Genomic DNA, 20500 nt, shown 5'->3' with positions numbered 1-20500 from the left:
ATGTTTACTTTTACGTAGTATAATCTCTTATCATTTTATCTAAAAAAATATATTTGGTGGTCGACTGCTACCTATTCAATTCAATACTCTCTAAAAAAACTCTTAAATAGGTTTGGTTTGGAAGCGAAAGTTGTAGACATTCTAGCTAAATATAAAATGCTGTCACAGAAAATAGAGATCCAAAAAATTTGGTCGATCATTAACGATGATCAAGGCAAGGCCGGTCAGTAAGATGAGTAACAGAACAACGCCAATAATTGTCGTTCTTAAGATTTCTGCGTAAAAGCGATATGCCAAACAGTTAATTGAGAAGTGCACCACAAAATATCAGAAAGCTTTTCAGTCTATATTTTAATATTGTTGATAAATAAATAAAATAAATTTGGTTATTGGTATAAAATTTAAAAGCTTTAAGCTCCAGTTTAATGATTTTCAAATAGTTGAAATTTTGAATGGTATAGAAATATTTATAATTTCTTTTGACAGCCAAGTGAAGTATCTTTTGTTTTTAATCTCATATGCAAAAATTATAAAACAAATTATTTCATTCAGCTATTTCTATAACCGTTTTAATTTCGCACAATAATTTTCCAACTTCCTGTGCGACGCTGACTTTTCTACAATTATTTTAAATATCGACAAGTGCCCCGGCAAACAGAACCGCACAAATGCATATCAACTAAATTTACATATTTTATTTACGTTTTTTTGCTGCCAGTCGACGCTTAACATTCATATGAAATTAATAACAAAGCGGGTTTTCATATGCCACCAGGCTGAAGCATCCCTTACTACCACCCAAAGCACACAGGAGGTGAAACCACGCTATATTGCAGTTGGCAATTGCTAACGCCATAAAGCAAAATAATGAAAAAAAAAAACATATTTTGTTGACATGTGATGAAAAAGTGACTTGATTGCAAATATTAAGGTGCTAAGGGGGAGCGGGAAGCGGTCGAGCAGAAAAAACGCTGAATCAACATCTTCAACACAACTGCACAGAACAATTGAAAGCTAAAGCTACAGCAAACACAAAAAATTGTAAAAAATCAAAGAAGAAATGCAAAACACCCAACAAAGTGGGTGGGACGTAGGTGCAGCTATGCGAAAAATTAAACACTTGAGATTTTAGCATTTTTTCTCGACTGCCCCACCACTACTCTCCCGACAACAATCGAAACGTTGCTTTCAAGGAGTTTTGCCTTCGGCTGGCTCACACATTCACACATGTGTATAAGTATGCACCTACAATGTGGCCCGTTAGTGCGGGTGTTGCCACTTGAAGCGACCTAACCTGTGCAATTTTCAGTCATCATCGGTGTTGTAGTTGGTTTGTATGATTATTCTTTTTTCGCAATTGCTTGGTAGCATATTTGCTATGGGGAAAAGGCTTCCAATTGCGTCTATTGTTCTTTTCGCTCGACGCTTTGGCATATCTGAGAAGGGCATGTGGCTTGAATTCGTTTTCGAGTGCACCTACAAAGTAGGTGAAGTGCGTACAAGTAAAATTATTGCTCACAATATATTGCGTTTTTGCTATATTTATTCATTAACAGGGTTGTGGGGATAAGTATGTTGGAGTTTTTGAGGTAACATAAGTATTATAAACTTTATGAAGCTTGGATTCTTCCGAAGCATATAAAATATAAAATATTTTGATTGGTTCAAGGTTCGATCCAGACATATAAAATAAATTCCGGTACTAAGTCTATTTGCCTTAGATTTGTTCTACTTTTATTTTGAGGCCGTAGATGGACCCTGAAGGCCAGTGAATCGATGTATTGGAATTGTCATATCAAATGCATTCTTAATCAATATATTTGTCTTCTCTGTTTACACGCTTCTATATATTATTAATTTTTTAGACTTTAGTTGAGCTCTTATGGTCTACGATTCTCTAATTAAAGCTAACAGCACTTCAAAATTTTAAGCAGAGATATCGTTATCATCAGACTAAAAATGCCTTGTGCTTCATAAAGTAATTCATCTCGTGAAAAAGCGTTTACTTGTAGCGAAAGCTTCAAGAATGATCAGCAGAATTTCAATTCTGCAAATTAAGCCGTATAAATCCAGCTCGCCTTGTGCGAATACATTTTCCGCTTAGAACAAGGGGTTATATTTAATGCTAGAAAAATACATATTTCTATATTTATTTCATTCATAACTTTTGCACTTTTGCACTGCATACAGCTCAAGTGTTGTTCACGCCGCGTTTCTTCTTCTTGTGCTTCGTAATTTAGCTGCCTATTTTCCGGTTGCAATTACAATAATTTGCCGTTCAAAACGTTTAGGTTTCAATTTAGTTTGTCGGTTGACTATTCTACAGTGTAAAGAAATAATTTGTCAAACGCAATATAGAAAGTATATATGCACATATATATGTAAAAATATATACCATATACATATACTTATGCAATTTTATATTTACACGTATGCTTATTTTAATGCGCTTTTCCGGAAAACAATCGAATACAGAATCTCTTGTGTCATACAAAATCTTTCGACGCTGAGTATTCGAGGGATATAAAAGGATTGTAAAAAAAAATTTGATAAACATATTCTTGAATAGATTCCTAGTCATACCATCTTAGACAGATTATTGTAAAACAAATATTTCTTATCGATCAGTGAACTAGAAGAATAAAATACATTTAAAAGTGTTTCTAATGGATAATTTCTTGAAGAAAGTCTAGAATTCGAATTTATTACGAATTTAACCGCTTGTGCGGTTGTGCGTAGGGCTTGGGACCCACCACATAAAAAAATCTCCCCAATGAAAACAAACACCGAGCCTCGGATGAGAAACCCCCCTTTTGATGACGACCCCTGCAAACGTACTAAGGATCATGATTTGAGGGCATGCACCTGGAATGTCCGGACTCTTAATTGGGAAGGTGCCTCTGCCCAGCTGGTTGATGTCCTCATACAACTAAAGGCTGACATCACCGCCGTCCAAGAAGTGCGATGGACGGGAGAAGGACGGAAGAAGGTGGGTCCTTGTGACATCAACTACAGCGGCCATATAAAGGAGCGCAAATTCGGTGTTGGGTTTGTGGTGGGAGAGAGACTACGTCGCCGAGTCCTGGCATTCACACCGGTGGATGAACGTCTTGCCACAATCCACATCAAAGCGAGGTTCTTCAACATATCGCTGATTTGCGCCCACGCCCCAACGGAAGAGAAGGACGATGTGACCAAAGATGCTTTCTATGAGCACCTAGAACGCACCTATGAGCGCTGCCCCCGCCACGATGTCAAAATCGTGCTTGGCGATTTTAACGCCAGGGTGGGTAAAGAAGGTGTCTTTGGCACAACAGTCGGAAAATTCAGCCTCCATGACGAAACATCGCCAAACGGCCTGAGGCTGATCGACTTCGCTGGGGCCCGAAATATGGTTGTCTGTAGTACCAGATTCCAGCATAAAAAAATTCATCAAGCAACGTGGCTGTCCCCTGATCGAAACACGCGCAATCAAATTGATCACGTTGTGATAGACGGAAGACATGTCTCCAGTGTTTTAGACGTGCGTACGCTCCGAGGACCAAACATTGACTCGGACCATTATCTAGTAGCAGCAAAGATACGCACTCGCCTCTGTGCAGCAAAGAACGCCCGTCAACAAACACAAGGAAGGTTCGACGTCGAAAAGCTGCAATCACAACCGACAGCCGAACGATTTTCTACTCGACTTGCACTCCTGCTCTCTAAGAGCACTCATCAGCATCTCGATATAAGGGAGCTGTGGAACGGCATCTCAAACTCATTGCATACCGCTGCAGCCGAAACAATTGGTCTCCAGCAACGCCAAAAAACCAGTTGGTACGATGAGAATTGTCGTTCCGCAGTGGAGAGAAAACAGACTGCCTACCTCGCAACGTTGCGATCGACCACAACACGTTCGGGGTGGGATAGATATCGAGAACTGAAGAGGGAAGCGAGACGCATTTGCAGACGTAAAAAGAAAGAGGCCGAAATGCGTGAGTATGAAAAGCTTGAAAAGCTGGCCGACATGGGTAATGCTCGAAAATTTTATGAAAAGATGAGGCGATTAACAGAAGGTTTCAAGACCGGAGCATTATCATGTAGGGACCGAGAAGGTAATCTGGTAACGGATGTCCAGAGCACACTGGGATTATGGAGGGAACACTTCTCCGACCTGCTCAATGGCAGTGAAAGTACAACACCAGGAGATGGCGAACCCGATTCCCCAATCGATGACGATGGAATAGATGTTCCATTACCCGACCATGAAGAAATTCGAATAGCAATTACCCGCTTGAAGAACAACAAAGCGGCGGGGGCCGATGGATTACCGGCCGAGCTATTCAAATACGGCGGCGAAGAACTGATAAGGTGCATGCATCAGCTTCTTTGTAGAATATGGTCGGAAGAAAGCATGCCTGACGATTGGAATCTTAGTGTGCTCTGCCCAATCCATAAGAAGGGAGACCCCACAATCTGCGCCAACTACCGTGGTATAAGTCTCCTCAATATCGCATATAAGGTTTTGTCGAGCGTATTGTATGAAAGACTAAAGCCCACCGTCAACGAACTGATTGGACCTTATCAGTGTGGCTTTAGACCTGGAAAATCCACAATGGACCAGATATTCACCATGCGCCAAATCTTGGAAAAGACCCGAGAGAGAAGAATCGATACTCACCATCTTTTTATCGATTTTAAAGCTGCCTTCGATAGCACGAAAAGGAGCTGCCTTTATGCCGCGATGTCTGAATTTGGTATCCCTGCAAAACTAATACGGCTATGTAAGCTGACGTTGAGCAACACCAAAAGCTCCGTCAGGATCGGGAAGGACCTCTCCGAGCCGTTCGATACCAAACGAGGCTTCAGACAGGGTGACTCACTATCGTGCGACTTCTTCAATCTATTGCTGGAAAAAATAATACGAGCTGCAGAACTAAATAGAGAGGGTATAATCTTCTACAAGAGTGTACAGCTCCTGGCGTATGCCGAGGATATTGATATCATCGGAAGCAACAACCGCGCCGTTTGTTCTGCGTTTTCCAGACTAGATAAAGAAGCGAAGCGTATGGGTCTGGTGGTGAATGAGGACAAGACGAAATATCTCCTGTCATCAAACAAACAGTCAGCGCACTCGCGTCTTGGCTCCCACGTCACTGTTGACAGTCATAACTTTGAAGTTGTAGATAATTTCGTTTATCTGGGAACCAGCATTAACAACACCAACAATGTCAGCCTTGAAATCCAACGCAGAATCACTCTTGCCAACAGGTGCTACTTTGGACTGAGTAGGCAATTGACAAGTAAAGTCCTCTCTCGACGAACCAAAATCAAACTCTATAAGTCGCTCATTATTCCCGTCCTGATGTATGGCGCTGAAGCGTGGACGATGACAACATCCGATGAGACGATTCTTGGGGTTTTCGAGAGAAAGGTTTTGAGCAAGATTTATGGTCCTCTAAACATTGGCAACGGCGAATACCGCAGACGATGGAACGATGAGCTGTACGATTTATACGACGACATTGACATAGTTCAGCGAATAAAAAGACAGGGGCTACGCTGGCTAGGTCATGTTGTACGGATGGAAGAAAACACTCCAGCTCTGAAAGTATTCGATGCAGTACCCGCTGGAGGAAGCCGCGGAAGAGGACGACCTCCACTCCGGTGGAAAGACCAAGTGCAAAGTGACCTGGCTTCACTTGGTGTTTCCAGTTGGCGCCAAAAAGCAAAAAGGAGGAATGAGTGGCGCGCTCTGGTGGATTCGGCTATAATCGCTTAAAGCGGTTCCTACGTCAAATATATATATATATAATAATAATAATAAAAATAATAAACTCTGTCTAGAGCAGGCCTGTCCAACATACGGCCCCCGGGCCACCATCCGGCCCGCCATCTCTTAGAGTCTTTGGGCATCCCAGTTGTATAGGGTTGCTTCTATATGATTCCATGTGTGTGTGTCAATATATATGATGAGTACAAAGGTCAAATTCGAATTGATTGTGTAAATTTGTTAAAAAAATATGACCGGTCCACAAGCGATGTTCAAAATACCGAAAGAAAATTCCGAAACTGTTACAAAAATTAGTTTCATGATAGCAAAAGTCATTGCCAAGCGAAGTGAACCTCTATCAGACGGAGAGTTCGTCATGGAATGCTGGAGATATTCGCTTCAGTAGCCTGTACGGAGCAGAAAAAGTTTAGCTATAGTTTAGCGCTCGACGAAAGTACTGATATGTCAGATACAGCCCAATTGACAGTTTTCGTGAGAGGAGTATCTGAAGACTATACCGTTATCGAGAAATTGTTAGATTTGCGTTCAATGAAAGATACAGCCACTGGACAAGACATCCACGAAGAAGTTAAAAGTTGTATAGAAAAATATGAACTTCAAACAGAAAATCTTTGCGGCTTAACAACAGATGGTGCGCCTGCAATGACAGGGAAGAGAAACGGCTTTGTGGTTTTGATGCGTAATAGCATCACACATACAATCATTCAGCATCATTGTATTATTCATGTGCAAAAGTTCTAGACCTGAAACATATGATGGATAAAGTAGTGCAGACAGTTAATTTTATACGCGCAAGAGGGCTTAACCACAGACAGTTTCAGGCCTTTCTGGATGATGTCGGTTCAGATCACGAAGACATTGTATACTTCAGTCGCGTTCGCTGGCTCGGCAGAGCAGCTACACTAAAACGATTCTATTCCCTGCTGGACGACTTTGGACGACTTCTTGACAACAAAGACTAAGAAATTACTTTCCTTACTGATGAGCAGTGGTTGGCTGATCTGGCTTTCCTGGTTGATATAACTAAATATCTTTCTGATCTTAACTTGAACACGTTCTAGCTTTCACAAAAAAGTTTTTGTTGTTAGAAAAGCAGCTGGAACAAAAGCAGTTGATTCATTGGGAGACCGTATCTACAAGAAAGCAAGATACCTTGGATTTTGACAAGTACGTGTTGATGTTGCAAAGATTAAGGAACGAGTTTGACGACAGATTCGCAGACTTGAAATCACAAACTCCCTGCATGAAAGTGTTTCAAAATCCATTTGATGTTGAAATTGAAGGCGCTGCGCTGAATTTATAGCTGGAGTTAATAGAATTGCAAAGCAGCTCTCATCTAAAAACAGCATATAATAATTGTCTTCCAAACTTAATTGAATTTTACAAAAAGTATATTACACCCAGTCAATACCCAAACCTTACTAAGCTGGCTATTCAACAAATTTCTTTATATGTACTATGTTCGCGAGCAGCTGTTTTCTTGCATGAAATTTAACAAATCAAAAACCAGATCATCTTTATTAGATAGCCATCTTAAAGGCATTTTGCGCATAGCCACTTCTAAAATTCCAGCTGATATAGATGCGCTGTGCAAACAGAAAAAATGTTAGACATCTCATTAATTAGATTTTAAGAATAAGAATATCTTTATATGCTAAGGCCATAGTTACATTAATAATAATATATTAAGATTTATGTGATGTTGCTTTTTATAAATAAATAAATATACCAAAACTGAAGGTCATTTTATTTTTATTTTGGCATGCTACGGTTATGAAAATGCTAAACCTGGCCCTTCACAAAATTATGTTGGACTGGCCTGGTCTAGAGCCTAGAAATCCAAAGCAGAATCACTCTTGCTTTGGACTGAGTAGGCAATTGAAGAGGAAAGTCCTCTCTCGACGATCAAAAAACAAACTCTACAAGTCCCTTATCATTCCCATCTTGCTTTATGGTGCAGAAGCGTGGACGATGTCAACATCCGATGAGGCGGCTTTAGAAGTTTTCGAGAGAAATTTTGAAAATTGGCAACGGCGAATACTGCAGACTATGGAACGATCAGCTGTAAATACGACGTCTATTATTTCTACTAAAGTACGTACTCGTTTATTGAGCCTCCCGACGAATCGGACTGAATTATGGCGAAAAATAACTTTATACATCGTAAATTGGTACCAAAGTAGGGACAAAGCTGAACTAAATATATGAGCTTATGAACCTTAGGTACACTGAGGAAGCGTGGTCTGAATTCAGAGCATGCAGATGAAACTAACTAAGCTTTTCATCTTTCGTTTTCTAAAATGTGACTTTTTACGTCGCTCATTTCCACGTCTGAGGTTTGAAACCACAAAGCTATGCATTTGAATTTTCGATTGCTCATTTCATTTGTGATTATAATAATAAACAGTCTTTTCTCGAGTTACAGCGTTCCGCTTTCTCTACATCCTACGCGCTAAAAGTACAAATTTACAAAGCACAATTCGGAAAGTAACTCAACTCTTAAAGGATTATTGTGATGATGAAATTTCGTCGAGAATTTTCGCTGATTTCCTGTCTGCATGCAAAAGACTATGCGTTTTATGCCGCGGTCCCCGCCAGTGCAAGTGCTTTGTTTCGCGCGACAAATCGCCACAAAGTGGGCCAACTACTTTAGCGAGACAATCAAGGACTAAGCGGTTGGAGTATAAACGCTCAAGCGTTGCTTCCTTTCCACGGTACGCGCTTTTATTTCGAACGACTATGCGTTTCTTTTGCACGGAAGTTCTCGACTACGCTAACGGTATGACACAGAGTTGCATGCGAATGCGTTGGATTGCGAGAGGGGAAGTGGGAAAGAGTGAGAGAGACAAAGACACACTTGCAGTTGTGCTAACTAACTTCCTACTTTAAGTCAAGGTGAAATTTCCGAATTTTTTTGGTAAAAAATATGTAAGGGTGTAACTCACAAATTATTTGGAAATGCATATATTTGCATTTTCAACATTACATTTTACATTATAGAAATTTGCCTTTGAATTAATGAGCGCGTACACGTCGAACAATGCGCCACACCGCGCCCCATAGAACTTTCCGTCCGTTACACTCGCTTTGGTGGACCAAAAGTTTCGCGGTGAAAAATTCCGTGTAATAAATGTTTCGAGAATTTTTATTTATTGTACAAAAGTTTATTAGCCTCTACAAATTTCTAGTTGCAAGTATTTTCCGCCTACAATGGCAGTCAAATGCCGACCGCGTACAACTCGGATTTGTTCGCCGAACTTTTGTATTAAGTTGCATTACATTTTTATTGCAACAATTTCATTTGTTATTTGCATAGAATACCGATTAGTGCGAAATACTGGATTTGCGAGGAGTAAAACTGTGGTACAGTTTGATAATTTTTGATTTATTTTGTGGTTTGGGGCGTTCTCTTCTCTCATTTCGCAGTGCTAAAGTGTAGTTTCCCAGTTTCTACAGAGACATCATACTTAAATAGCCGTAAATATTTTTATTTTACACATATATATATGTATATCCATCTATATAGACCTATCACCTCTAGCCCTTACTTCAGGAATTATAGGTTTTAAGGATTATGTTTATAATTTTTGATTTATTTTGTGGTTTAGAGTGCTCTCTTCTCACTTTTCGTTGAAGTTTTCCCGCTTGCAAAGGCCTAATACTAAAATAAGGGTAAATATTTATAATTTTCTTTTACTATATCTACCTATGTAGACCTATCAGCTTTAACCCTTACTTCAGTAATTACAATTCTCAAGCTTTATAAAGAGGTGTGTTCAGCTTTTAACCATTACAAAATTACCATTACCATTACAAAATATCAAAGACATCTTAAGACCCAGGGAACACATTTATTAATTCATTGAACTATAATACATTTCGTAACTTGATATTATTGTTGCCGTAGTCAAATTTGAGGCTAGGAATTTAGGAAACATCACGATAAACTATAAATATAAGTTTCTGGATTCTAAACATGAAACATAATTCTCGTCTCCACCCATCCATTTTTCTTACAAGACAAGTTATTTATTCAAAGACCGTAGTAATAAAACTTCAGATCTGGAAGTGAAGTTGGCGAGGTTAAATTTGAGGTTAAGAATTCAGGAAAGATCACGATAAACAAAGAACATAAGGTTCTGGATTTTAAATACGAATCTCAATAGATTTCGAGACAAGCATAGCTATATTACTTAAAAACACAATTTTATTCAAGAAAATATCATAGCTCTTGGATTAACTTCTTCAATGGATAGGTAATAGAACCACATACCTGAGGAATTGCCTGTGTAAGATAACAATAAATCTCATGCATTCACATAAATCGCTGGATTGTGAACTGAAAACTTACCTCTTTAAAAAATGGAGCAACACTATCTCTGATCGGCAATATATCAGTTTTTAAATATGTTCTTCCAAGGTTGCAGTAATCTCAAAACTAGAAATAGTGAAAACGTATACTCGAAAACAAAAATTACAAAAGTTATGCGTTCAGAAATTGGACCCGATCGAGTCTGGGTTTTCAGTCGGACCAAGGTAAAATTTAGAAAATATTCAAAAAAAAAATATTTTTTTGCCATAAAAAAGGTGCACTGACTTTGAGAGAAAGGTACAAAAATTTGTCAGACGAATTCCTCATTCAATATTTTTATTTAAGTGGTTACATCTAGTAAGAATTTAAAAAAAAAATATTATTTTATATATTATTTCAACATTTTGGTCATATCAAGTCAATTCGAAGTTGTTTCAGAATATTTGAAATTAGTATGCCAGTGTGGTGCCTTGTTTTTCAACAAACAGCGTTTTGAAAGTCGGTGACCAAGATTTCTTGGAAATGACTGAACCGATTAGTCTCAAAGTTTTACACAGGCTTCTGATATACATATAGTTTCTAGTACTTGATTGATTTTTTGTTTGAGAAGCTTCTAAATTGTTTTGCGCATTCCTTTGATGAATTATACATTACTTTAACGAAATCCGCGTTTAATTTATTCATTTCACATGATCCACTTCAGAGATATAGTGGTTACCGCAAAACGCATTTTTTGGAGGGGTTCCTGGAGATCTGCTGAGGCAGCTTCAAAAACTGCTATTTTTACAAATAAAACATTATTCAATACTCTTCAAAGTTACTCAGGAAAAATGTTTGAAAACCTCATTTTTAGGGCTCTAGATGTAACCCCGTAATTGGAATACCTAGGATCATATCCTAATTAGCAAATTCAAGCAGGTTGTCCCCTGGTTTCGGACGAAAAAAATCTTCCTCCGTCACGCTCACATAGACACGACTGGAAGTGGAGTAAATATTGCTGTCGACAGCCTTCTAAACATAGTAATTCAAGAATAAAGAGAAAGAGGCATCGAACTGGTGGCATAATATTTTAGGCTTAGTAAAATAACGAGTTTATAAGACATAAGCACCAAAATCCCGCGTCATAAATTCTTAGAAACGAGCAATTAGGTAACTTTCACGCATTAAGGTCATAAAACTGACAATATTATTGACTTATTACCGGTAATCGCTTGGCCAGCAATATTTAAAACCATTTAATTGCCTATTATTGGGCGCAACAGCGGCATTATATACACAACCAAACAGGGGCGCATAGAAGGTAAGTAGGCAAAAAAAAAAAACGATTTCACAAAAAAGAAAATAATGAAGATCGCTACAAATGAGGAGCACACACAAATAGATGAGCGCCAGCAAATTGTGATGTCGTCTTCGGAAAAAATGCTTTATTAATGGCAAATTAAAAGTAATAAAAAACAGATGTGCTTTAATGTGGCACATTTTACACGTGCAACGCGCGCTGCCTGGGCGCGCAAGCATAGCTTTGTTGCATACTTTTTGGCGTTGCATACATTTATTTCGTATTTCGTAGTTTTTTTTGAAGCTATGAAATTATAATAATGGCTTTTTCGGTGGCAGCTTTGCATTTGGCGCAGGTAAAGCCGCCTGCTGGCTTGGCGCTACATGCCATGTTGTGAGCAATGATTTTGTGGCACCCGGATGAATCAAAGTTGGCATAAGACGCTGCCGTCGTCGACAGCGTCGGTGTACATTTAGCAGCCGATGGCGGAAAGTTCGCTTTTCGGAAACTTTTGCATTGCACGAAATGTTGCGCTTAATGCAGTTTATCATTTACTTTCGAGTTTTTATTTCAGATTTGTTTCTTTTCGTTTTTGTAGCAGAACTTTTCGCTTACAGCTGGTTAGCTTGTCGTTTAGCCAACGTAAGCGTGTATGTATGTATATATCTCAGCGTCTAAAAGGTAATTTTAATTTTAAGCTTGAGTTATGACAATATTTACTTTTTTCTTATGTGGCATGCCACATGTTCTCGGTGCGACCTTTAATGGCATTTTAATATGCGGCATTCCTTTGCTACAAGCACCAAGTAGTTATCTACGTATGTTTGTAAGTGCGATTGCAGCTAGTTACTATGCGTCACTTTAATTGCTGTCACGCGCATTTGCATTACAAATTTGTTTGCACTTATAATTTAATTCTGTTTTGATTTTCACTGTGTTCTTTCGTACAAGTACTTTATGCTTAATGGCGACTTACCGACATGTGATTTTCTCTTTGCCCTCCATGAAGAGCCCATCCTTGCCCCAGCGTCGTGGCAATTCGAGCACAGTGACACCTCTTGCACCGGCGAGCGCGATGAGTGAGCCTTCCGACGAGGCGACAACACGTTCCACTTGGAAACTTTGCGGCACCGATGGTATGAGATGCTGCAAGAGAGAATGAAGTGGATTTTGTTTTGATATACGATGTTATTTACAATTTCATTTATAACTAAAATCTTTATTCATAAAATGATAACTAATTGAGAAAAATATAAAAAAAAAATATTTTACCATGACGAACTTTCACCATAAACAATGTTTTAATTTTCAAGTTGATCCGAATATTAGTTTCGTAGATACAGCCTTTGGAAGGTGTGCGGTTTTCTCGGAACCGTGTTTTTAAAGTCAAATGTCTTCGAAAACTACTCAACCGATCTTGATAAAATTTTGCACAGGTATTCGAGATACAATTTACTCGTGTTTGTACGAAGGATTTTTTTTCAATTACAACTATTTAAAGAAAAATAAAATGTAAAGAAAATTTGACCACAATTTTTTTTTTTTTTTTGAAAAATATCTGCCAAAATTCTATTCTTTTTACCTTTTTTTTTGTCTTTCCTTTGTTAATCTTTTTACACATAGAAAATTGATAGTGAAAATAGGCCTTAACATATTAATAGCGAATGGGGCCCTAATTTAGTACAGTGAATTCTTTCCGAGGAGAACAATAGTGGATGATAAGTTGTTGTTACACTTTATTTTGCCATTGTCGTGTTAATCAAACACAATATATGAAATACTTTTCAATACACTGGTGATATTTATCATATTTTTTATATTTTCTTCTATTAAAAAAAAATCGTAAAGTACAATTCTTCTTCTTCTTAACTGGTGTAGGAACCGTTTACGCGGTTATAGCCGAGTTTACAACAGCGCGCCGTTCGTTCCTCCTTTTGGCAATTTGGCGCCAATTGGTAATACCAAGTGAAGCCAGGTCTTTCTAACGGAGGTCTTAATCTTCCTCGGCTTCTACCAGTGGGTACTGCAATCAACACTTTCATTGCTGGAGCCCTTTCATCCATTCGGACAACATGACATAGCCAGCGCAGCCGCGGTTCTTTTATTCGCTGAACTCATACAGTTCATAGTTCCATCGTCTGCGGTATTCGCCGTTGCCATAAATCTTCCGCAAAGCCTTTCTCTACAAAAACCCCTAGTTCCGTCTAATCGGATGTTGACTACGTCCACGCATGAAGGATTTGTAGAGTTTGGTTTTGTTCGTCATGAGAGGAGTTTACTTTTCAATTGCCCTCTCAGTCCAAAGTAGCATCTGTTGACAAGAGTGAGTAGTCTGACATTGTTATTGGTGGTAGATGAATTTATTTTCAAAGTTATGTCTGTCAACAGTGACGTGGGAACCAATAATGTATGCGTATTTCATTCATAAGTATCTGCAATTCTGAAACGGCTTATCAAATAATAACTCAAAGCAGAAATGGGTATAGAAAATATCAAATTTTAAAAATTTCAAATTGCTAAGGTAAGTTAGCTCAGTTAAGGTCCAGACCCAATGCTGGCTGGCTTTACTTGCTTTGCTGTGAGAACTGTCAAAACTGAATAGAACTATACTAGAGCATATGCAAAGAGACCAAATGGAGCTTTGCTTCAAGCGCTTGAAGTTACGAATAGATCTATGCTCTATTTGCCAGCGCTTCTGGCGCTTTTGATATTTGATATTGTAACTAGGGTTACCAGTTTGGGTGAAATGTACCAATTTCAGTAATTTTTTTGATGCTACATTGGCACACAAATATTTATCACATATGCGTTTGCCAGTACAAATAGTTAAAATGTAGAATATTTAAAATATTTCATATATGTATGTAGAAATTTACAAAGAGTTTATAATAATATAACATTTAACATGAAAATATTAGCAAGTTTAAGTGTGTGGCAACAGTGATTGTGACATTATTTTGAAAGCGTTCAAAGCGCTCATTTGGTCATACAAGCATTCAAAGTACGCAAATTCAACGAAAGCAAGTAAAGCCAGCCAGCATTGGGTCTGGACCTTTAGAGGGAATTTAGGTATTTAAATTCAATTCAAATTCTATTCGTATATTTTGAGGGCAAAAAACAAGGAGATTCGATTTTGCTCTTTATTGGGAAATAATTTGAGGAAAAACTTATTTAAGAACGATAGTAAAATCTATTGAAAATTCTTGCCTGCAACGAAATTATGTTACGCAACAAAATTTCGTTACGCTGGATATATAAAAATATACGTCGCTATAATTTATTTTTTGGATTGTTACTTGTAATATTTGCATATTTTATAAGATGTCGCTGCCAGATATTTTTTAGAAGATTTGTCAGAGAGTTGACTGTTAATACACAGTATCCAACAAATCACTACATTACACTGTTTTTTTCCAAATCACTGATTAATTAAACTAAATTTCTACGCATACGTATAATCAGTGTTAATAAAGGGCATGAAATGAGCAAGACATTTGAGCTCCGCGCTCAAAAGTATGCAATGATTTCGATGGTAAATGCTTATGAAAGATACATATTTAACTGCTCAAGATAAACAGGAAATTTTGAAAGGAAGAGTTCAAATTCTTAGATATATAAAAAATATATGTGAATGCATAGATGGAGTCGTATATGTGTATATTATATGTATAATTATGACAGTTGAAAATATATATATGTATACCAATATATTTATGCCTATATGAGCGCTAGATAACCCGTACATTTATTAAAACAACAACAAAAAATGCAAAATTTATTTATCCACACACCCAAGCCTAGCTACACTCAACAATTTGTAAGGCCCAACGCTTTATTTGTCCACATGGGTATGTAGCTACGTGTGTCTTAATGTTTTTGACTTTTTGACATTTGAATTGTAAAATTTCACATGTCAACGCATTCACTGCACACCCCCCAAACCCACACATATTTTTTCCGGTATGACTTCCAAACACCAAGCACCCCGCAACTCGACCAACTTAAACTTATGCAGAGACTTCTTGACTATACAGCGACATGACTTTATTATGCCAAGTTGTTGTTTTTGCATATATTATATTTAAGATGTCATAATTATCGCGCATGCATGCGTTCCCGTATGTGTATGTGTGTGTATTATACCTTAGAAGCGTGTTTTATATAAATATTTATATGTGTATGCGTGTGTTTACATAATTACATGCATTTTATGCTTCATATACGCGCACATTAGTTGGTTCGAGACCCACTAACCGACGCAAAAGTTGCTCTATGCCTAGGCTTTATGCCACTTCAGTGAAGCAGGGGTTACAGTTAACCCTCCGCGAGTGGTGGGAGTATGTGTAAGATGTCTCTAAGATAAACAAAACCAAAAAAGAAGTATGCCTAGAAGAATTTCTTTTGTATTTTTCCATTGTCTTAAGAATTTATCGCTGCTTTGAGTGTGTGTGTGTGACTTGTAAAATTTGATGCTGAAACATGTAGGTGTGTGGGTGTTGTTCGTCCTCTTGTACATTAACTACACATTTACTACTTTCGGCTGACAACTTTCATAGGATATATACATATATAGGATATATACATATATGTATGTATGTATATGAACACTAATTATACATACATATGTATATGTGTGTACCTATGCGATTTGTAATAAAAATTCACCATATCTGCCATGATTTTGAATAGCTTTCGTGCTAAATGGACGGCTACGTTTGTATGTAGCGCTCACTCTCGTGTTGAGTCGTTAATTTGTGAAATCACGTAAAGGAAAATTTATCTCTGCAAGTTCATTAGGCCGCCCATACTTTTTGGCCGGCTTTGTCTTATATTTATTTATACTTCATATGTATGCTTGCATGACGGCTAATCAAACAATGGTATGCACACATGTACATATATTGTGCAATAATACTGTTTGTCTTTTATATTTTCTTTTTATCAAGTTTTTTTCATTTGCTGTAATTACAAAACTCGGAAACTTTTTTGCTTTTCCGTATTGGGTGTGGGTGCGCAAATTTGCATTTTATAGACTTTTGCTTATCTGTTAATATTTCACGAGCGCTTTTATTGCCGCACTCACGACAACGTGCATGAAATGCCTATTTGAGTTGCTGCAGTAGTTGGGGGAATAAACATTTATTATTGTCACCCTTTCCGCTAAAAGAAAGCGATAGCTACAAATCGCTTGGATTGTTTGTCTTAAAAGAAGTTTTCACGTAATACATTCCTTACTTTGTTTTTAATAATTTTTTTTCTGTTTTCGAATCACATATGAAGCAGACTGGGATATTCGTCGCTTTCCCAGGTAAAATGATTTTCGTATACAATTCAAGTAATCCCGACGAAATACAATCATAACCTCAATTATTCATAAGGGGCATTCTCTGCCTTTATAACTAATGAACAGATTTTAAAACACCATGTGACTTTTTTGTACAGAATTTCTCAAACTTTAAAACTGTGTATCGTAAAAATTTTTAAAATTAATATTTTATAGCAAAAAAATAAATTTTTTTTTTTTAATTTTAAACAATTTATGCCCCTTCGATTATTTTCGAAAATATCTTAAAATGTTCCTTATTTCATCACCTTTTTACCCCTCAAAGGGAATTTTGGGACAGCAATATTTGTATGAGCTACAAATAAAAAACCAACTCAGAACATGATGAAAACTCATTGATTTATGCACTATTATTATCAGAATTTAGCGTAACCCAGGATTAACGACGTGGACGTAGCAGACATTTAATCCCTTTTTGTTTTTTTATTTTTTAATATATTAATATTTTAAAAAGTCTCTCGGCATATAATATGATATATTTCAGGTCTTCCAAATTGATCGAAATACAAGGTGAGCTATAAATATTGTTGTTAACCTTATCAACCGGTTTCTAGCATATTCTTAACTCAGAAGGATGTTAGATCACAAACATGTGTTCCGTACGGGATCTAGGGAGTTTAACAAAAGTTAGTTTCAGTATTTTATTGGCCTCGACGATTTGTATAGTGATTCTATATGAGGCCTCAAGGGATCCTTCATAAATTATAACAAAGAATATCTCAGTTTTTATGTGGCAGTTTATCCCTATTATTATCTTTTTCATTCTTATATCCACTCTTTGTTTAATAAAATCTTTATTTTATTAATTATTCTATCCACTCGAATATTACTGAATTGGATCGTACAAGGTCTTCTTTAAAGAGGTTTATCTCTGAAATAATTATAGTTCAATTAGACTGTATCAACTGGAAGAGTTAAGCGCCTGTAGATTTCTCAAATATCTTTCACTTGATATAAATATTTTAATATTGAATTCAATTAAATCAAATTGTATGATGAAATTCGAAATACAATTTTTTTTAAAGGGTTACCATCTACCATGCCCAAATTTTGTTTTTTAAATTGTTAATTTGGAGTTCAATTTTAGTATTATTAAATCTATTTTACCAGCCATTTTCACAACTCCGTTTACTTACAATTCTAAAACATCTGCCAATCTTTTTTCTTTACGGATTTTGTTAGTGTTGAATAATTTTAAAACTGACCCTAAACATATTTAATTAAAAAAAAAAGATATTCAAAACAAAATGATCACGAAATTTTCAAAATTAAACTGTTTCTGGGGACACCAGACCAAAATTATTAACGCCATTTGCATTTAAATAAAAATTCAACGCACATTATTTACGCACAGTTTACTCAAATAAAGAAAAAATAAAAAAAAAGTTTACGGAAGTAAAATACGTAATACATTTGACAACTCAACTGTCATTACCGTTGATTGATTGAAATGTCACATTAAGCATCTTTAATGGCGAACGGCATAAAAAATTGGCAACTTAAATGACACATAAACGGTGCTGCTGACTGATAATGGGCGGTGAGTGTGTGCGAAGAAAGAAAAGAAGAAACGGCAACAAAAAAATGGAGCAAGAAAAGCTTCTTAGTTTGTTTTGAAATTGATAAGTAACAATGACAGCCAACCAATGACAAGCGAGAAAGAGCATACAGTTAAAACAAAATTGAAATGAATCCTTAAAAGAACCTTAAAAAGTAGTGCTACTTAAAAGAAAAAAACAAATAAAAAAATTTAAGCGCCAAACTGTGCAGAGTTTACTACCAGCGCACAGGGTGAGTGCCTCACTAGTCAATGCGAATGACTGACTGCACAGCAAAATGCTTTATCGTTTATATTTAAGTTAGAAAAATGACCAGCGATTAATTTAATAGAGACAAAAGGAGCGCATTTTACAATTTTTCCTTTACAATTCATTTTAGTGTAATTTTTTTCGAATTTTTATTTTTGGGTGCTACACTCAAGCGAAGTGCGAGTTGGGTCACTCACACGCATACACGCTTACATATGAGCGATGTGAAGATATACAAATGTCGAATGCGTACTTATAAAACTACCCTAACCACAAAAAATACAGTTGTACAAACATTTGTAGCCCTCTCTAGATAGTTAGGTTAGGGTTGCGTGGCTGGAGTATGTCAGTACAACTTTTACAAACGTTTTGTGTGCTTGTGGATTTAAGAAATGAAAAAATGCTAATATAGACATTAATTTTATTTTGTGAAAAATGCATTCAAATGATTTTTGTACGCATTGAGATCTCGGACCCAAGCTTTGTATAAAAAATGTGTGTGTATTGAGGCTATGCGCGGCAAATACATAACTAATGAAATCCTTATTAATATGTTTGAGACCTTTATTTGCTTTTGTTGTTGTTATTTTTGGGTTATTTTGGTGCACAAAAGGCCTACAGGGCAAATGGTTAGGGCAGCAAAATTAAATTTAAAATATTATTATGCTTGCTTTGCTATCAATTATGCAGCAAAAGCAAGTACTTTTTATATTTTTATTAGAAAAAAAGTATTATTTTTCATAATTTTTATAAAAAGACACAATTTTCTATACTCCCATCCAAAAAAATCCACGCCAATGCAATTTCAATAGCACCCACTCGTTAATTTTCACCATTCTGCACATTTTTCGCTGAGTGTATTTAGCGGTTCGGCGCGACAACCAATCAGCGCACAGCTGCACGCTCATTGGCTGTGCGTTAGCGCACCGAAATCGAAGTGGTGTATTGATTTTTGATGGGATTTCAATAGGCGCACAAGCCGAGCGAGAAGTGGAGGAAAAGTAGTAGAGGCGAGAAAAAAACAAAATTGTGGCGTGGAAAAAGTAGGGCACAGCGCATGTGTTGGCGCGTGCCAAGCTGACAGCTGTGTGTGTGTGCTTATATTATATAAGTGGGTTGTGCTTAGCGAGGGAATGTGGCTAAGTATTTGTATGTATGTATGTATGCTTGTGCTGTGTGCAACCCTTTTACTCTTTTGCTGCTGTGCAAATGTTTATTGCTGGTAATTTCACACAGTTTTAGGGGTACTCAAATGGAAAACCGTTGCAAATAATATAGCTTTAGGCGCTTTACGTTATGATGAGTGTTTTTAGTGGTGCATAGTTTAAGGCGCTGCGAGGTTGTTGCTTTTATACAAAGGCCATGAACTGCATGTGTACTTATTTTTTAATTATGAAATGCATTTTTCTTGCAATTTGTAGGTATTTTAAATGAAGCTATGACATGAAATGAGGTATATATAAAATCCTGCAGCTTTTTAAATGTTACTATAACTTGAATTTCAAGCTCATTTCTAACATCGACACAAGTACAAAAAATACTTCTTTGAATCATATTTATCTATTGATATTTGACTTCTTATTTTGAGTTTAGATGCTTTGGAATTGGCTTGAAAGCAATTTTAATAATGGAGAAGCATTTAATGTTTATATTTAACCGAAAATTTGAACATTAAATAGTTGTTCTTTGTATCTTTTTAAAATGGTAAAGACAGTTTTGTTCCTAAGGGGTTAGGTGGGTTTCAGAGGCTAAAAAAACATATTTTAAGAGTACATATTTTAAGAGTATTTTGTGAATTTTTTATTTAAAAATTCCGAAACCTCTGCCGTTAGAACCTCATCTCCCTTGACATCTAAAAAAATACTCATTATTGGATCATCTAAAATCAGTAAACCAAAAATATGTCGATAGTAGCTGGGTAAATGTCGTTATTGAACGAAGGAAAATATATTAAAATTAGATTTTTTTACAAATTTTGACC

General features: G+C 36.7%; 1 protein-coding gene across 2 annotated transcripts in view; it reads right to left on the bottom strand.

Moving 5' to 3' along the window:
• LOC105214624 (nuclear pore complex protein Nup88) overlaps positions 1-20500 on the bottom strand; it is an 85852-nt gene that overhangs the window by 45601 nt on the left and 19751 nt on the right. For both annotated transcript variants that reach the window (XM_054231158.1, XM_011188149.3), the window contains exon 2: positions 12344-12513. In XM_054231158.1, coding sequence (XP_054087133.1) covers positions 12344-12513 — 170 coding nt within the window. The remainder of the gene's footprint in view (positions 1-12343; positions 12514-20500) is intronic.

The sequence above is a fragment of the Zeugodacus cucurbitae genome, chromosome 5, assembly GCF_028554725.1.
Source record: "Zeugodacus cucurbitae isolate PBARC_wt_2022May chromosome 5, idZeuCucr1.2, whole genome shotgun sequence".
NCBI lineage: Eukaryota > Metazoa > Arthropoda > Insecta > Diptera > Tephritidae > Zeugodacus > Zeugodacus cucurbitae.
The sequence above is the reverse complement of the archived record's forward strand: the minus strand, read 5'-3'. Positions and strand labels throughout refer to the sequence as shown.